Consider the following 18,727-nt stretch of genomic DNA (forward strand, 5'->3'; position numbering starts at 1 on the left):
TCCTTCCCTCAGTGAGAGAGCTGAAGATGGGTCGAGGATGGGTGTTTCAGCACGACAACGACCCTAAGCACACCGCCAAAGCAACAAAAGAGTGGCTGAAGAAGCACATCAAGGTTCTGGAGTGGCCTAGCCAGTCTCCAGACCTGAATCCAATTGAAAATCTTTGGAGGGAGCTTAAAATTCGAGTTGCCAGGCGACAACCTCGGAACCTGACTGATTTGGAGGCTGTCTGCAGGGAGGAGTGGGCCAACATCCCTGCCGAAATGTGCACAAACCTTGTCACCAACTATAAAAACCGTTTGACATCTGTGCTGGCCAATAATGGCTTTTCTACAAAATATTAACATGCTGTTTGTCCAGGGGGTCAAATACTTGTTTTTCCTCATCAGATGGTTATCAATTTTTATAAATTCATATGTGATTTTCTGGAATTTTCTTTGGGATTCTGTCTTTCACTGTTAGAATGTACATATGATTAAAATTATAGATCGTTGCATTCTTTGTAAGTGGGCAAACCTGCAAAATCAGCAAGGGGTCAAATACTTATTTCCCCCACTGTAGCTTTAAGATAAAATCAACTTTGCCCATGAAAATAATGTTTCAGTGTCATCATAACATCATACTTTACTTCTCAATGAGTGTGTATGGCCACTGACCCATGGGTAAGCATTCTAGATTCTTAATTTCATAATACAACATTTCAGAAGATGTAAAACATCAAAGAAAATCAGCAGTTCATCACACTGGAGAGACTGGAAGCAGAGAAGAGATAGCAGTGGCGCTTTCTCGACCAGTCGGCTCACCACTTTGGTCCAGACTTAAATATCTCAACAACTATTGGAAAGATCGCCATGAAATTTGGTACTGATATCCAAGGCCCCCAGATGATTATAATTACTTTGATGATCCACTGATTTGTCCCACTACTTTGGTGTATGCACTAATAATAAAAATGAAGGACTTTCCTATCAGCTTCAGTTGCGCTTTTGTTGAGTGCTTATTAGCAAATCTTAGCAAAAGCTTAATTAAGATTGTGAACATAGTGAACATTTACCTGCTAAACATGAGCACTTTAGCATTGTTGCTGTGAGCATGTTAGCATGCCAATGTTAGCATTTAGCTCAAACCACCAGTGTGCCTAAACAGTGTCACAGAGTTGCTAGCATGGCAGTAGACTCTTAGTCTTGTTGCTCATTGAATGACTTAAACAATTGATCAATTATTAGAATTATTATGCAAATCAAATTTCTGTAATTCAACTTATCAGCTAATGAACTCATCGTTTCAGCGCTGTATCATTTATTGAAATAATATTGTGGATTTCCTCAAAATTGGCCTTGTCCCAGGACAATATAGTGGCTGTCTTGCATCTGCTTAATGCTTTGATGTCTCTGAATAACTGTGTTACACATAATGATGCAGACCATTATACAGTAAGTAGGTCAACACAGGAGAGACCCAGTTGGGCTTTTACATCCTCCTGTTGTCACATTTCCACCTATCAGTACAGCATTGTGTGCATGTGTGTGGGGATATAGTTTGTTTTCAAGGGCTTATGTGCAACTGTAAAAAATGTCAATATAAAAACACTTTTAGCTCTAACATCAGATCCAGTCGAAGCTGTTACAGGATGAGGACTGTCTCAGTTGAACCCACTGAGGCCGATGATTTTGACATCCCGGACTTCTGTAATTGAAAATATTCATTACTGTATGTAATTTATTACTTTGTCATAAATCAGCCTTGGAGTCCTTGGACCATTCTCTGCTCTCATTAGAGTCTTAATTAAAAAACTGAACTCTGCTTAGGTTGCCATTTTCAATGCAATGAAATTTTTCTTGTTGCAGTGTACAGTAGAAGGTATCACCACATTTGACAATACAATCAACATTTAAGGGATACTTCACCATGTTGAAATACTCTGTTGCTTACATCATCACACATTTAATCATCGTTAATCATTTTTCAGAATGCAAATTTGACTATATCCTTCATTTGATGTAACTGAATCATTCGGAACTCTGTGATATTACAGCTCAGTTAAACTTATATATTTTCAGAGATGTCTGCAAAGGTTCTATCATCCAGGTCATGGTTAAACAATCTACATCCCCACACACATGCATATATAATAGCTGGGATTCCCTACCAGGCAGTCAGAACTGAAGAAGCCTCTGCGAAACATCTTCAAGTATCTTCAACCCGTCCAGTTGCCCTTAATTTTAACCTTCCTTGGATGTATTCAAAGGAGGACACTGGCCCTGTGGTGACATTTTAGATAACTTATTTATGTTTTCTCTATGCTATGTACTTTTAAAGGCACATGTTAATCTTAAAGCACAATGCACTGTACCAGTAAATATGAAAATAATGTAATTTCCATGGTTTGGGGGTTTTATTTAGTTATTTCCTGTTTTTTGTTTAGAGTCCTTTCTCATGAGTCTTTGTTAACGTCACTCTCTTTGTGTCAACTGTTCCAGCCCTTTCCCCAGTGTTTTGGACTTGTACTTCATTTTTGGGCTTTCTGTCTGATTTGTTGGACTCCATTTTGACTGTCTGCCTTTTGGGCTGTTTATCTAGTTTTTACCCGTCCTGCCTGACTACCTCGTAAGCCTATCTGTATTCTGATTTTGTTCATTAAATCATTTGAATGGCACCTACTTTGCCTGAGTCTGCATTTAAGTCCTACTCCTATTTTCCAAACAACTTTAATATGGATGTAAATGATCCTTTCTGGGAGTGCAGTAATGTTGCTGTTTCAATGTGTAATTGGTTAAATGCCCCATAACTTCAACACACCTGCATTTTCTGTATCCATTTGGTGTTCACAAATTAGTTTTAAAACGCAGCCATAAAGCTTTCTTTCAGTGGCTTGTGGCATAGGGGTCTGGGTGGGTGTGTGTGTGTGTGTGTTAATTCTACCACCACCTGATTTGAATGTGTTTTGTGTATGCTGCTGGCTGTTATGAAATTCACATAGGATTTTGTGTGGTGTGTTTATTTGCTCTGCTGCTCAAAGCCTAAGAGGTTCCCAGAGTCAAAATCATTTCTCTCTAAGTGGTGAGCTTCCATGTGCTGCTGCTTTACACAACAACCAGCCTGATGGTGTTGGTCAACACTGCACGTAATTTATAATTTGTTTCTTACTTTGTACATTTTCTCTGCGTCTCCACAACAGGTTGGATCAACAGGATTTGTGCATGTTACACTGTAGTGTGGTTTGTGTTTTGGATAATGAAGCCGGGACTTGGATCCGTTTTTTGTAAGTGAGTCATAAGAGGACTGCTCAAACACAATCAATGCTGCTGGCTTTCATCTGAACTCATTTATCCACACCCACACTGTATCTCTGTCTCTTTAGTCTGTCAGACTGATAGTCTGGCTTGCTTTCTCCCTCTTTAAGATACACACTTGTAAATTTTCATACTCACAAAGATTCAGACAGCATCGTCATTTTATTAACTCTTCCCTCTATTTACTTGCAGCCTCCTGCAGGCCAACTGCATCTCCAGTTGTTCATGCGCTGTAATTGTTCAGAGGACATCTGTGGCCCATGTCTACCTCATTACCTTCCATTTCATGACCACCACATCTGACTCTTTCTCTCTGGATATTATCTATTTCTCTGTCCTTCTATCTATGGTTGCAATGCATCCTATTTTAACATTCTACGATTTAACAAAGTGACATCTGCCTTCATTCTCCATTGAATCTACACTGTATCTATCTTGAATTACAGTATTATAGCATGTTTTACAGACGAATGGGTGATGGATAATGCCTGTAGACTGACCAGAAAGAGAGAGACACATTCCTGCTCATGATAGATATTCAATAGACTCAGGCTTGGCAGAAAGATTACAGGATACTAAACCATTTGCAACTATCACAGTGAGTGCTGTTTTACTGTGTAGTGTATTTAAGTTATGTAGTGTATGATGATGCAGAGTAAATTTGGAAACTATAGTTACTTTAACAAAGTTTATTTATATAGCACCTTTCATATGACAGGCGTACACATTCAAAAATATCATGCATGACAATCATAGACGATAACAACCTAAGATAAGAAGGATATATATATATATATAGCAGTAGTATTTCAAGTGCAGTGCCCGTCCACAGGGGCTGATGTGACGCCTCCCTGCTCTTTTTGTTCAAAATGTGCATCTTATATTGGTTTCACCTACAGCGGTGGTTGGCTGTAAGCTGGCCAAATAAATAAATACATAAATTAATAAATATTTTGAAAGCGGCTGGGGTTGAAACCGATCTCTGTCATGGCAGCAACAGTTACTCACATAATCACCTCCTTAAGTTGCTTTATTTTGAGTTGAATTGAGAGCTTTTACTTTGAAAAGTTCTGAAAGACATTCAGACCTCTGAAAAAGCCATCAGGAATCCTGAGATTTGATTCCCCTGAATGAGAAGTGCAGGTATTTCCTCTGCCTGGAGATGCTGGGGAAATGAAAATAAGCATCCATAGGTTGATGGATGTGGATCAATCGCCAAGATGCACACACTCGAGCACATGCTTTATTGTGAGAATGTGAAACGGTCTCTTCATAGTTAATTTGTTGAAGAAGGAAAAAAAAATGTTGCAAGGGGGTACCAAAAACAGAACCCTCCAGCTGAAAGGCCTGTGCACTATTGACTGAGCTAACCAGACACCCAAACTTATTTGCGACCCCTCTTCATCCTGTAACATTTTATTTTATTGATGGATGTCTGTGAAGATTCTCCAGGTCATAGTTTCCAAGAAAAGTTAAACCAAGGACAACTTGGTTGAAGGTGATGGAGACCACTTGGTTCATTAGAGTCACCTGAGGCCAAGTCTGAAAGGCCGTTGTTGGTGTTGTCACATTTGGCCAAGTGTGAGTGTTTGTTCAATCTTGTCTTGTGGATGAAAGGACAGCATTGTAGGTGGGAGACACACACTCTAGCACATGCTTTTATTGTGAGTATGTGAAACAGAAGACCTCCCACTTTGAGAGAGAGTTTCTCTACTCTTGTGAAAATGTCTTCTTTCACTCCTCTTTCAAACCATCTGTCATCCCTGTCCAGATTATGGATATTGTTTTCCTCGAAAGACTGTCTCTTATCCTTCCAATGTAAGTAAACTGCAGAGTCTTGACCTGAGGATTTGGCCTAATTTGTCCTCATTTATTGGGGAAAAAAACCAACACTGACATATTATTTTATTATATTATTAACTCATGTTGAGGAAGAAAAAATGTCTCTTTAGCAGATAAGTGCTCTACTAGGGCCGCTAGCTAGTTGCTAACTATGTGTTTGTGCTGAGCAGGTGTAGAGTGGGTTTATAGAGCTTTTTCGTCAAAAACAGATGCCTTCTCCTGCTGAAAATGACGTTTGTGAAAGTGGAGAGAGTGAAACAAAACAAAGTTGCAGGACATACAACGGTTCATAAAAATCACGGTTCAGATCGATCCATGGTTTAGTTAGGGTTACATTTATTTTAAAATGCGCTACTTTGGCTCTGCTCCAGCTGCCTCTCTCTGTCTGTAGGTAATCTCCACTCTGTGGTCTTGCTCAACGTCCCGCCCACGGAACTATCTGACTGGTTAAAAGTCACAAATAATATAAACAGTCACGAGACATTTGCTCCCGTGAGCAGCAGAGCTGTGAGTCGAGGGGAAGGCAGCAGATAGTAGGACTAAAGCCGCAATGAACATCACAATCTGATTATCTGTTTCTATGATGACAAGCAGCCCAGTTTATAACAAATGTTCAATATATGGTCAATAAATGTTCCATTTAATTAATTTGAATCACAAACTAATTAACACTTTATATATTAAGATTTATTTTGTTGAGGAAAAGGGACTGAAAAAAGAGATTTTATTATAATTTTTTTGAATGTTGTACCTCAGATTTGTGATGTGATACACTATCCAATTACTAGGGAGCAAAAATCAGCCTTTAAACTTAGAAATAATGATTTGACATTTATCGTGATAATTATCGATATTGAATGGTAGTATTATATTTTGTTTTATTGTGATAACAGTTTTGGCCATATGGCCCAGCCCTAATTCAGACACAGCAACATACCTGTTGTACAGTACAAGTGTTTTTCTTTCTGAAGAGAAAAATTTAACAATTGGTTATAAAAATCTACTAATCATAAATTGCCAGGATCAGCTTCTCATGAAAGACAGCTACAGCAGATGTATTGTAGCATCCACTGTAGACCTAGAGTTTTATATTCTGACTCTGTGAAGGTGATAGCTTGTAAAAGCTGAATATCTTGTAAAAGATTATTCTGAAATAAAGTTTTGTTTGTTCTATTCTCATTCATTTCTATGAAAGCTTCAGTATAACCCCATGATGAGGTACTATCACATGTGTTTAAGTACATCATTAGATGTATATAGCCTAACCATCGCTACAAATAAACCATCTCTATATGCTTTTAAGTCTTTGCAGATCGTGTATATTCCCTGCGGACTGAATGCCACAGTGCCACAGAGTTTTTTTTTTTTACCGTGAGGGATAGAAGGCTGAACATAACCCTGAATAACAGTTTCTGACATAATGATGATCAAACATCTAAATATAAGATCTTATGTATAGATCTAATCTAATTCAAATGCCTCAATCAAAATGAGAAACGGCTCATGTAAAGCAGATGAAGGCTGTATCAGGTTATGTACTCTCCAAGAGTTGGTGTGCGTGGATGGGAATATAATGTATTTAATCTGGCTTTCATCCAATCTGCAAGCAGTGACCCCAGGTGCAGGAAAAATACATGACAAACACTTTAAAATCTCAGCCGTAGCTTTAGCTCTGGTCAACAGGAATTGGATGATTATTTTGACTATTACAGAGAGATGGACTGTTTTCTTGATATACTATTGAAATACTTACTAAGATTACATAGCCTTACCAGTGTATGAACATAAACAGTTTATATTTTTTTTTCATGGCTTTTTACCAGTAGAAATTGAAGCTAAATGAGTCTCAACAATTAAAATTTACTGAAAAGCTATCCACACAAGAATTTATTGTAAATGAGCACCAACTTGCTTGTCTTGTTTTTTTTGTCACACACAGGAAATATAGTTCGAGATAAAGTTGGCAAGTTACTCTGAGAAACCCCTGAGGGCTTAGCACGGACTGAAGAAAATATGCCGCACAAAACAAAATTGCATTACCTCAAAAGACACTGCATTTGAAAAATGGTTGACGTCTATTGCAAATATCTCTATTTAGGAATCAGTCACTCGACCCTATTTCGCCCACAGCTGGTTCAAAATGCAACAGCAAGACTCCTCACTGGTACCAAGAAGAGAGATCTCTCCCCTGTACTAGGCTCTCTTCACTGGTTACCAGTTGATTTTAAGGTTATTTTTTGTTTGTAAAGCTGCTCCCCATTCTTCGCACCCAGTGAAATAGTGCAAGCCACTTGCAATAAAATCTTCCCCCTCCATTGATACCTTTAAAACCCATCTAAAGACCATAATGGAGACATGCCTGACCACACTTGTTTGTGCAATGCTGTTTCTGCTATATTAACAAAATACTTTATGATTTAGTTAATTTATTTATCTCCTCTTATTTATGTGTGTGATCATTCCTGTGTTTTGTTCTCTCTGGACCTCGGTGATCTCTATGGAAGGCACTGTCGATGTTTGCTGTTTTTAAAAAAATTTGCTTTATAAAATAAATTGACTAGACATAATTATTTGGTTGCAAAGTTATTTGCATATCAGTTTCCCTCTCTGGAAAGTATTTTGTTCTGTCTCTGTACTGAAGCATTTTGTTCTCTCTCTATTTTTTTTAGCATTTACTCATATTCTTTTTTCAATATTTGAAAGCCTCTGCTGTCACCATCTCATGCATAGTGCTGTGAAAAATTGTTCTTCTCTAAAAGTTCAACTGCTACCCCAGAGGTTTGAACATGTCACAAAAAAGATTAAGAGTGGGGGGAAATGATCCACAGCAGGCATATGTGTATTGGCATTTGGCAGATTGAGGTGATATGGTAATAAAAATCATAAAATGAAAGAATGAATCTGCTAAAGGCAATGATGGCGATGTCAAAAATGATTATTGTTCCATCTTGTTAAGTTTTAGCCTAATATTTCTTTCAAGTGTATGTGTGTACGCTGGGAAGGCAGCAATGTAACTAAAGATATGTTTATAGTGTGAATTTTACTTTAGATTCCTTCTTGGATGGTATACGGTTTTGGAGGGGGTCGGTGCGTCAAGTGTATTCACTGCTCACTGAAAAAGAAGTGGTTACACTACAGAGAAAATACACCATTTTAAAGGAAAACAAGAGAGACATGCCAAAAATATAATTATTCTTAGACTCCAAAGCACTTTAATTTAAGATCACAGATGAAACATAAGCAACCCTCCTTTTGTAAGAAACCCTGTAACTTAAACTGACTCGATTCATGAATAATTTACCCAATGTGCCAGAATTTCATCTGAATGTACTGAAGTCCATCAATGGTCTATCTGTCTGAACACCCAGGCCACACAGTGTCACTCCCTCTCTCCTCTCACAGCCACACACAAGGCCATTCATTCAAAGGCCCTCCTCACCCAGCCACAGTGGTCCCCTGAGGTGCCTGTGTACAGACCATGCTGCCTGGGATTGAAGTGTGAGATTGCTGGGACTCGTTGCTTCTTCCTCTCTAATGACGAGACTCTAGGCTTCCTTGGACACCCACTCTCTGCTTTGCTCATAGTTTGATGATAAAGGCTTGTTTGAGAAATTATGGCAAAGGGAATCTTCAGTATTGGTTTAAGAATATAACTTACCAACACTTTGTGGCCAGTTGATAAAAGAGTGTCTTACTAATTGTTGTGCTTCAGTACAGCTCAAATTTTGGAAAAAACTAGCATGCATTTATATTGTTTTCAGATCAGCTGTATGGTTAAGTAATGGACTGATTTGCAAGAACCCCATTCAAACTGATAAAATCACTTAAGTCCATTTTTTTAATTATTGCTTCCATGAGTGCAATTCCAAAAACATAACCAGCCATTACTCATCTGTAATTTATATACTGTTCATTCAGCCTGCAGAGAGATTAAACCAAGGATGGATTACCAACCTGGAAAAGTAGGTGGTTTGTTTAGGAGTATGCACCTACAAAGTCAATAAATGAAATGAAAGGGGCCTTAATGTGGGTCTTGCTTCATTACCTAATCTTGACAGGACCTCAGTGTTGAAATCTAGATTCAATACCATAATTATTTCAGTTTTATTCTTGTTGCTTATTCCTAAATGAATGTGTTGAATCAAATTATCACACACTACTCTTTGGGCCAGATATTACTATAATGGCCTGAATGTAAGACCATATTTGTTTTCTGGATAATCTTCGAAAAAGGAAGTGTTGTAGTATTTTCAAGTATGAGCCATTTACATTTTCACCACAGCAGAACGGCATGTTTTTGAATGGCATTAAGTATCTGGGGGGGCCCTCAGCAGGATCATTTTGGGGGCCCTACCTTGCAGTGGATAGACAGTGTCAGTGGCGGCTCCTGCCAAATCTCTCAGGGGGGGGCAATTGTTGCGATGATGGCTAAGGTGACCAGTTCAATGGTCTTAGTCTGCTCTAAGACAAGGATTGTTCCTTAGGCTACATACTGTTCAGTATTTGAACAGCTACATCCTGAAGTTCATTGTCAATGTCTACAATGAATGAACAGTCCACAGTTAAGATCAACAGATCTTTAGACCTTTGGATGTAAAGGCAACTACTTCAACAATAATAAAAAAAAGTGACTCTCACAATCATCTGATTTAGCTGTGACAAACCTTTTATTCAGGAACAGTAAATCCAGAATAAAGCGCAGTGGCACTGGGCTGATGATAAATGATGATGATAAAATTATTTAAAGTTAATCTTGCGTTGCAGCTAAGGGACCCGTCTCAAGTAATAGGCTACAGTTATGTCCCATATGCTGTATATGAAGGTGGATCAAACATAGTAGCACAGTATTCATTCTTTAAGTTATACACATTACACAAGACTAATAAGGTAAGCAGAGAGTAATAAAAAATCTACTTGTTATCCTGTAGTTACACAGTATTATTAGGGGTGTGGGCTGTATATGTATATATAAGTATCCACTGATCTCCTGTACTCTATAATCACACAGTAACAACGAGCTATGTGCTGTTCTCCCATTCTTCCTCTGTATTTACAGATAAACAACAAGGCGTGTAAGGGGAAATATAAAAGGTATATTGTATTATTTTAGGTTTATTTTCTGTGTTGCTTTCCTACTTCTTCTTTTTACTGTCATCTGAAAAGATGCCATTGGTGGCCACATCATGCTACCTCCTCCTTTCTTCTTCGGTTTCTGGCAATAAAAGAAAAAAAACAACACATCAAATAATTGTTACTGGTTAAGTGCAGCTAACTTTAAATTGACCACCACCACACATAAAACATGGCTTAATAACAATCACATTTAACATAAACATAAAATTCAGCTTAATAATAACTATCAAGATTATTAGCTTAGCCTATGGCATTTTACGGAGCATAAATTAGCCTAGTGGCTAGCGGACTTTTCCTCTCCTCATAGCTTAAAAAATTACATGTATTATTTATACTGTGTCTTACACACCGCTGGCAAAGTCGCTGCATCTCATGACACAACACCACGGTCGAATTTTCAGCCTGAACATACGTTTTAAAAAGGCAGCTGCTCGTAGTGAGAGCAACAACCTCAATAAAAAACACTGCCTTTACATGAAAGTCTATGAGAGAGATCTGGGCGATTTACAACCAGACTGAAATCGCACCAAAAGAAGCAGGACTCCACGGAACACGACTTGACGCTGATTGGACAGCGATATTCGGAGACGAACTGTCAAAAACAGTCACAGCTAACTAACAGTGTGGTAGAAAGTGTGAGAAAAATCTCTTGCCTTTCCCAGCTTGGCGGTGCATCGCCCTAATGAACAAGCCACCCCTGGACAGTGTTCATACAATCAGCTGTATGCATTTATCGCCCTTATGCATTTTATTTGTACCTCTAGCAACATGATAGACACTTCTTTTACTGGTAATAGATACACTCACTGAAACATTCAAAGTAAAACCGACAGATGCACTTGCCATTTTTACTTCTACTTGTGTGTGGTCTCATAGATTAGAAGTGGCTTCAACCCTGCAGTATACAAACATCTACTCTTGATGTAGCTGAAAGAAAAGATTCTATAAAAGGTTGTAGTTTGATTTTCCTCTTTATTTTCTCTCTTCCTCCATTTTGCAAATCACGTTGTCTTCACTTGTCCACAGCATAAGAATGTTGTGTGACAGTAATAATCATCCGTGTGATCAACAGTGCACTGTATATAGTTATATGGATTAAACGCATCAACGTCATTGGTTGGGAGTTTTTCATCAGACAAACGTGAGGATCTTTCAAGACTGTCAATATCTAGCATTACATTAGCAACAAGTACCAATTCATTGTAGATATGTAACTTGGGTTGCCAGATCATGAACAATGCATGAGTTTGGGGGGGCCCCTGGCGGCGTGAAAGTGTGTGTGTGTATATTAGTGTATAAGTATATTTGGGGATATCGAAAGGGGCATGAATGAATTATATATCACCATATTTCGGGGTTTTTATAGCGCTGGGCAACGATTAAAATTTTTAATTGCATGATTTTCTGTCATTAATGGCTTTGTTATGCGCAAAATTGAATAATGAATTCTAAAGTGGTTTATTGCACACTTTTAATTTAAATGTGCTGCTATATACACAAAAGTACAATAACGTGGTTTGCAAACACGTTAAACAAAGAAGGTGCTTTTTACCAGCAGTATTCCCTTTACACAGTAGCAATAAAATATTTCTTGTAAATCTCAATTTAAACATTAATGTAATCAAATCAAATATAAAACAAAAGCTATTTGCCACTGCGAGTCCAGAGCCACGATCATAGGATCATAACGGGCACCTTCTGTGCAGCAGGTTAACATATGTAAATCTGTGTTCTTGTTTTTGTTTCTGGACAGGTATCAGCATAAACATTTTTTCTTTTATCAGTGAGCAGCATAAACAGTCTATATTCAGCAAGTGTCCCTGTTAGAGTGAGGTGAAGTGTTCGCCTCAAGCACACGCCCGCCCGCTGCCAAAGTTGAATTGTCTTGAACTTTCTGTACACAACGCGCAGTACAAATCATTGAGACTGATCCTCGCTGTTTGTGAGTTTCCAGAATCTATTACTGTTTACTAAATAGGACATCAACAGGAGGGAATTTGTATGCCAGAGCATCCCTGTAAAACCACATGAAGGCCTATCAGCTAAAGTTATGTAATGTTAGCCTATAATTTTAAATAGGTTACAGCTGTGTAGCGCACAGAAGCTGTTGCTGTTTACTTGCGGAGCGCTGTCTGATCACCGGAGTAAAGAGCAGCCCCGTGGGGCCAAGCAACTACATTGTGATTTTAAGAACATTCCTAAGACCAACATGTTCCCCAATACTAATCAGCATGCAGTATGTAGCTATCCACTTTGCTGTGGCATTTGTTCGCTTGTCTTGCTTTTGCTTATCTACTTCTCCCACACGCTGCATCCAACGAAGTTTGCCGAAGCCCCCCGCCACTGCTTGTTTGGGTGGGTGGGTAATTAAGGTTGATCAACATCCCACCCTTCCTGTGACCCATGGTTTGACTCTGTGTATAATTTAATTAATGCGTTAAAGCGATAACGCGTCAATGTGCCCAGCCCTATTTTTCTTTTTTTTTATTGTTTTTTCCCTGAGACATGAGCATCCAGATTGTGAAAGCAAATTTCCTTCCTGTGGCAAGAAATGTATCTATCAATTGTTTTTAACCTTAAAAAGTAATTTCCTAAGTTGAAAGAGGTGGTTGTCTTATAATCAGGGTCCTCTTATATTCTGACCAATATGGCATTCTAGCCTAGAAATGCATGAGTGGGAGGATTGGGGGGTCGATAGGGGCCCAGCAGCTCACTTTTGCCCTGCGCCCCTCAAGAAGTTTAATACGGTCATGTTAAAATCCTTCTGGAAATGGGATTAATGTTATAGCCTATCTATCCTTCATAAAGTAGCTTATTAGTTTACAAGAGGCATGTACTAAAGTTTTGACCGTAAATCTGCAGCCTTTTGGTCGTTAATCCACTATAATATTCAAAATGTGCTCTATAGTGAGTTTCCTACTCTGTATTTTTCATAATATCTCACTGTCCCCACTATTACCATGCATACAATAGTATTTTTGGCTTTAGTAAGCAATACAGTACCACGACATGTAATGTAGCCAAAGTGGCAGGTTGAGTCTGTCACATTTGATGGTAAAGTGAGGCAGAGGGAAGGAGGGCTGATGACAGAGCTGGCACATTGAGAGGGACGCGCATTGTACTTTGCGCTGAAGGAAGGAAGCGCGCCGCTCCTCCATCACATTTCACTTTCCAAACACTGACAGGTAAACAGCCAGGATGTAACATCCAGTCAGAGGACGTCCAGAAATCCGGCTGCACACCGTTTTCACCCCCAGTCTTGTGGTCCCGTAGACTGGTCAATTGTGCGCCATTAGCCGCGTTTTGGCGCTCTGCTCGGTGCAGGAGTCCGTCGACCGACCGACAAAGAGAGGTGTCGCTCGCTGCTTCATCCCGCTGGATGGATCCTAGCTCTTCTGCTTGTCACTTGCATCTGAGGACTCGTTCTTTTCAGAAACTCTGATTCCGTTTTGGAAGAGTTGGGATTCTGTACCCCCTCTATTCCCACCCCCCTCCACTTTTATCGGTGAGTGTGTTTGTGTTGGCTACCTGATCAATTTCACTCACTTTATCTCTGAGAATATGCTGAGACGCGTTTCAAAATTTTGCATATGTTAGGTGAACATGTCGTGTTGAAGTTAGTCCACTAGATTCACGGGGTGACCAGCTGATCTAGGTTATGTTTATTTTTATTTTTTTTCTTCAATTTTAAATGTCCACTTAGATACCATCTGGAGCAGTTACCTCCTTATTCTTATTCAACAGGTTTGTGTCAGTCCCTGACAGTCAGCGTTTCTCCCTGTCAGTCAGTTAGTGATGCTGCTCAGGACAGAGTGTGGTTGTGCGTTCACCAATGGTGCTGAGGTTTTTTTAATCGATTAACTGTTTTGTATAACTGTACATATAACTGAGTATTCATAGCTGTACCAAATGTGGGCTGTCAAAAACAGAAGTCATTTGGTTCACAAATGCATCTCAACGAATTGGTATCAGTCACGTGCAAACTGGCTTTAGATATTGGTAGGAATCATGGAGACATTTCATATGAACTTAACATTCTAGTATATGTTAAAACCTGAACAGAAAATAACTGAGACTAGACTTTACCCATACCTGTGTGCTGCCTGGTTGTGCTTTAATTGTTGCCATATATCAGCTTTTTACTCAAAATTGGATGACATTTTAGGCAGGTTCTGCTGGAATTGGACCGAAAGCAGGTAGAGAGGGAAACTCACTTGGAAATCAAAATGTCATGAAAAGCTTTATTGGCCAAGTAGTCTGTGTACACATACAAGAAATTTGACTGCAGTTTGTCTTTGTTGTCGACACAATGCACTTACACACAGTTCTAATATCAAGTGAAAGATAGAAATATAGACAAAGTGTATCGCTAAAAAGAAAGGCCAAAGCTGAACAAAGATAGGTAAAATAAACGTACATACAAATAAGTGAAAAAATGTGTGTGTATAAAAATCAACAATGACCAACAAGATACAATGGCTTATATAAAATCAAGTTGTAAGTTGTAAACAAATATAAATAATTCAAAGAAATCAATACTGAAGGGATATACATGAAGTATACAGTATACATCATGCTTACTATATAAATATTCATGCTGCTTGCATTAGTGCCACAAAGGCAAACGACCACACTTTGATCGTCTAGTGTGCTGCTGTTTTCAGCTTTACGTTTCCTCTTTTTGTTGCCATTTGTCCCTCAGATGTCAGTTGATTTTGGTGGAAAGTCGACTCTGAAGGTGAGGAGGACTACTTTACAGACTCTGCTTCACGATGGCGACAGGAGTAGCAGCATGGCTCCCTTTTGCCAGAGCAGCAGCCATTGGCTGGATGCCTGTTGCCAACTGCCCCATGCCAGTTGCACCAATAGACAACAGTAAGAGACAGGATGAGCTTATCATCCTCAATGTCAGCGGCCGTCGTTTCCAGACCTGGAGAACCACTTTGGACCGCTACCCTGACACCCTGCTGGGCAGCTCTGAGAAAGACTTCTTTTACAATGAGGAAAGCAAGGAGTACTTCTTTGACCGGGATCCTGATGCCTTCAGAAGCATCCTCAATTTCTACCGGACAGGGAAGCTCCACTACCCCCGCCACGAGTGTATCTCCGCCTACGATGAGGAGTTGACCTTCTTCGGCATCATCCCTGAGATCATCGGTGACTGCTGCTATGAAGAGTACAAGGACAGAAAAAGGGAGAATTTAGAGCGGCTGCAGGATGATCAGGAGGAGAACAAGGACCAAAAGCCGCCCAACATGAACTTCAGGGAGACCATGTGGCGGGCCTTTGAGAACCCCCACACTTCCACCATGGCCCTGGTCTTTTACTATGTCACTGGTTTCTTCATCGCCATCTCAGTCATCACTAATGTGGTGGAGACGGTGCCCTGTGGTTCCACCGCCAACCAGAAAGACATGCCATGTGGCGAGCGCTACACAGTGGCGTTCTTCTGCATGGACACAGCCTGCGTCATGATATTCACAGTGGAGTACCTGATGCGCCTGTTTGCTGCACCTAGCCGTTACCGTTTCATGCGTTCAGTGATGAGCATCATCGATGTGGTGGCCATCTTGCCGTACTACATTGGACTGGTCATGACCAACAACGAGGACGTGAGTGGTGCTTTTGTGACGCTGCGTGTGTTTCGAGTGTTCCGCATCTTCAAGTTCTCCCGTCACTCGCAAGGCCTGCGGATCCTGGGTTATACACTCAAGAGTTGTGCGTCAGAGCTTGGCTTCCTCCTCTTCTCGCTCACCATGGCCATCATCATCTTCGCCACGGTCATGTTCTACGCAGAGAAGGGCTCCAGCTCCAGCAAGTTCACCAGCATCCCAGCTTCCTTCTGGTACACTATTGTCACCATGACGACACTGGGGTGAGTAATAGACATATATGTGTGCGTGCGTGTGCACACACACACACACACACACACACACACACACACACACACACACACACACACACACACACACACACACACACACACACACACACACACACACACACACAGTACATTTAGATATTGAAAAGATACCCAAATGCTACACATTTTTTTTGCTTTAGAAACATATCTTTCCTTTTTCAATCTTAGCCTTTTAAAGAACTTATGCACAACCTGTAGTCTGACCCAAGACGCAGAGCAGGGCTGAACCATTCTGATTGAAATGATACTGATGTTGGAAACTGACAGTTTTGATTGGTCAGTGAATTCATCGTTATCCAATAAACTAAAGTCTTTATACATTTTCCACCTCTGCACTCATGAACAGTGGTTCAGTTGGATTGTTTCAGAGTGGGAAAACACATTTTGTACTCTTTTTCTATATTTCTTATACTCCAAATTGGGGCCAACAGCAGAAGCACCATATTTACGGTCTAGGTGTTCAGTGTAAAAATGCCTTGTGAGGAATCAATTTAACTGCATTATAAAGTCAGCTCTCTCTGCTGTGAGATATCCTCTGTTATCTTTATTATGATTCCACTCTGCTCTTAATCTGTCACACAAGCTCGCTGAGATTCAGTGGTGAACCTGAAAGTGGTCCCAAAGTTTGGCTGAGTGAAGTACTCATCATAATCAAGACGCAGTGAAAGAATAGTTGAGTTCTTAAAAATCCGGTTTTCTTTCCAGCTGTCTTTGTAGATAATGCTGTATATGTAAATGCAAAACTGCCTTTTGGAATAAAATAGCATGACACAAAAATACATTTGGTGGTTTCATTCATTCAAATGAGTTGTAGACATGTATTTCTGAGGATGAGTGATGTGTCAATATGATCAGGAAGGAAAAGCAATGAAGTGAATTCAAGTCTGTCTGGAAAAAGTTTAACTTTGGAAGATATCCTCTTGATTTGTCTACAGTAACTCCATTACTTACACTGAAATAGTTTTAGGAAGGGATCTCTTCTAAGCTACTATGGACAGTAGGAACAATGATAGCAACCATTAACAGATGGCCATGTTAGGATTGTTTCAAAGTTTTAATTTTGTTCATGAAATTAAGCCCTAGTTTTGATACTATTTATGGTCATTATTTTTTCTGTGATAGCCAATCAACCCATTTACATTCTGTAAATACCTTTCTATGTAGTACTTGTCATGTCAGTGGTGGAGTTCACCATTTCTACGCTCAAATTAAATTGCAGACCAGGACTGAAATGTTAAGGACTATAATTTTAAGATCGACGTGAAACATTTTAACCTATCCTTTAATTATTAATGAAGATCTTCATTGCCAAAATATATATACAGACATACCTCTCCAAACAGGACCACAGACTGAGAGCTTTAAAATCGGATCATGTTGTGTCAAAAGTGCTCTATTTTCTGCACCGCTTATTATTGCGAGCTCAGAGACTAAGACTACTGGGCAGGAAAACGTGTGGGCTGTCATGCTGCACCTCATTTGACCCTTAACAAAGAACCTAATGATGTGACCTTGTGGTTGATGAGTGACATCTTTGGCTGGCAGACCTGAAACTTTCTGTCCTAAGGTGACATTACAGTACTTCATTCAGAATCGTGAACTGTGAGAAACAGTAATTTATTCTTCAGGTTAAATTCAGTTTGTCAAGTTCTGTCTTTTAACAATAAAGAAATGCAGAGCAAATGAAAAATCAAGCATGGATCCACAGACATTACTCTCTACCGCCTGTAATGGCTGCCTGACCTTACCTGTGCTACAGTATTTGTGGATGTGTGTTTGTGTTTATTATACTGTAAGTATTATAAGAGGGTCTTTTGTAAAAAATTTAAAAAATAGGGAAGAAATGCCAAGGGAAAAGCATTATGTAAATTGTGAACTCTGAACAATGAGTTTGAGTGTAGAGCCATTATGTCCAACACACAATAGGCAGCAGCACTGAGTCTATCTGGACCACCGACAATAGCGATCCTCATCGCTAACCACGGACAGTCACTTGCAATCAGGACAACTTTCAACTAATGCGTGTTCAAGGCTCAACAAATAATTTTGTGTTCAGATTCAACATGTTCTCTCTGTAAAGCCATACACGTGTACCTTTTAGATCCTCTGGAAACAGTAAGGCCAGCAGATACTGATAGACATATTTCTGTACCATATCAAATATCTAAAATCCAAAACCAATTATTTTCTGCGTTTTCAAACAGGATCGAACTACATTTCTTTGAGACCCAGAGTACAAATGTTTTTTTAGTACTACAGGAATTCAGAATGTTTGAGATTTTAAACAAACGCAATATTTAATAGGAATCTTTTAAATTGAAACAGTTTAAAATAAGAAGTCTAATGTTTTTTTTTCTTTTTTGATTCTGTACTGTCCATAACATAAACCTGAATATGATCTGCATCGTGCACTGTAATCGCCTTTGATCAGAACAACCAAAACACACAGGTACAGTACAGTCTTTGTTCTAGGGTACTCTTAGAGCTCCAACCCACACGAACAAAACAAAAGCAAGTAGGTGAAAATAAAATATGT

General features: G+C 39.4%; 1 protein-coding gene across 6 annotated transcripts in view; it reads left to right on the forward strand.

Annotated features, from left to right (window-relative positions):
- Positions 1-18,727, forward strand: part of LOC123956317 (potassium voltage-gated channel subfamily D member 3-like) — a 158,257-nt gene that overhangs the window by 43,892 nt on the left and 95,638 nt on the right. For 5 of the 6 annotated variants that reach the window (XR_006821507.1, XR_006821508.1, XR_006821509.1 and 2 more), the window contains exon 2: positions 14,971-16,143. Coding sequence is in view for 3 of the 6 variants with exons in the window: in XM_046028421.1 (XP_045884377.1) it covers positions 15,041-16,143 (1,103 nt within the window). In the remaining 3 variants the exon portion in view is untranslated. Of the gene's footprint in view, positions 1-13,490; positions 13,774-14,970; positions 16,144-18,727 lie in introns of those variants that run through there. The other variant, XM_046028422.1, reaches the window with a different exon arrangement.

This window comes from Micropterus dolomieu, linkage group LG18, assembly GCF_021292245.1.
Source record: "Micropterus dolomieu isolate WLL.071019.BEF.003 ecotype Adirondacks linkage group LG18, ASM2129224v1, whole genome shotgun sequence".
In the NCBI taxonomy this organism is placed as follows: domain Eukaryota; kingdom Metazoa; phylum Chordata; class Actinopteri; order Centrarchiformes; family Centrarchidae; genus Micropterus; species Micropterus dolomieu.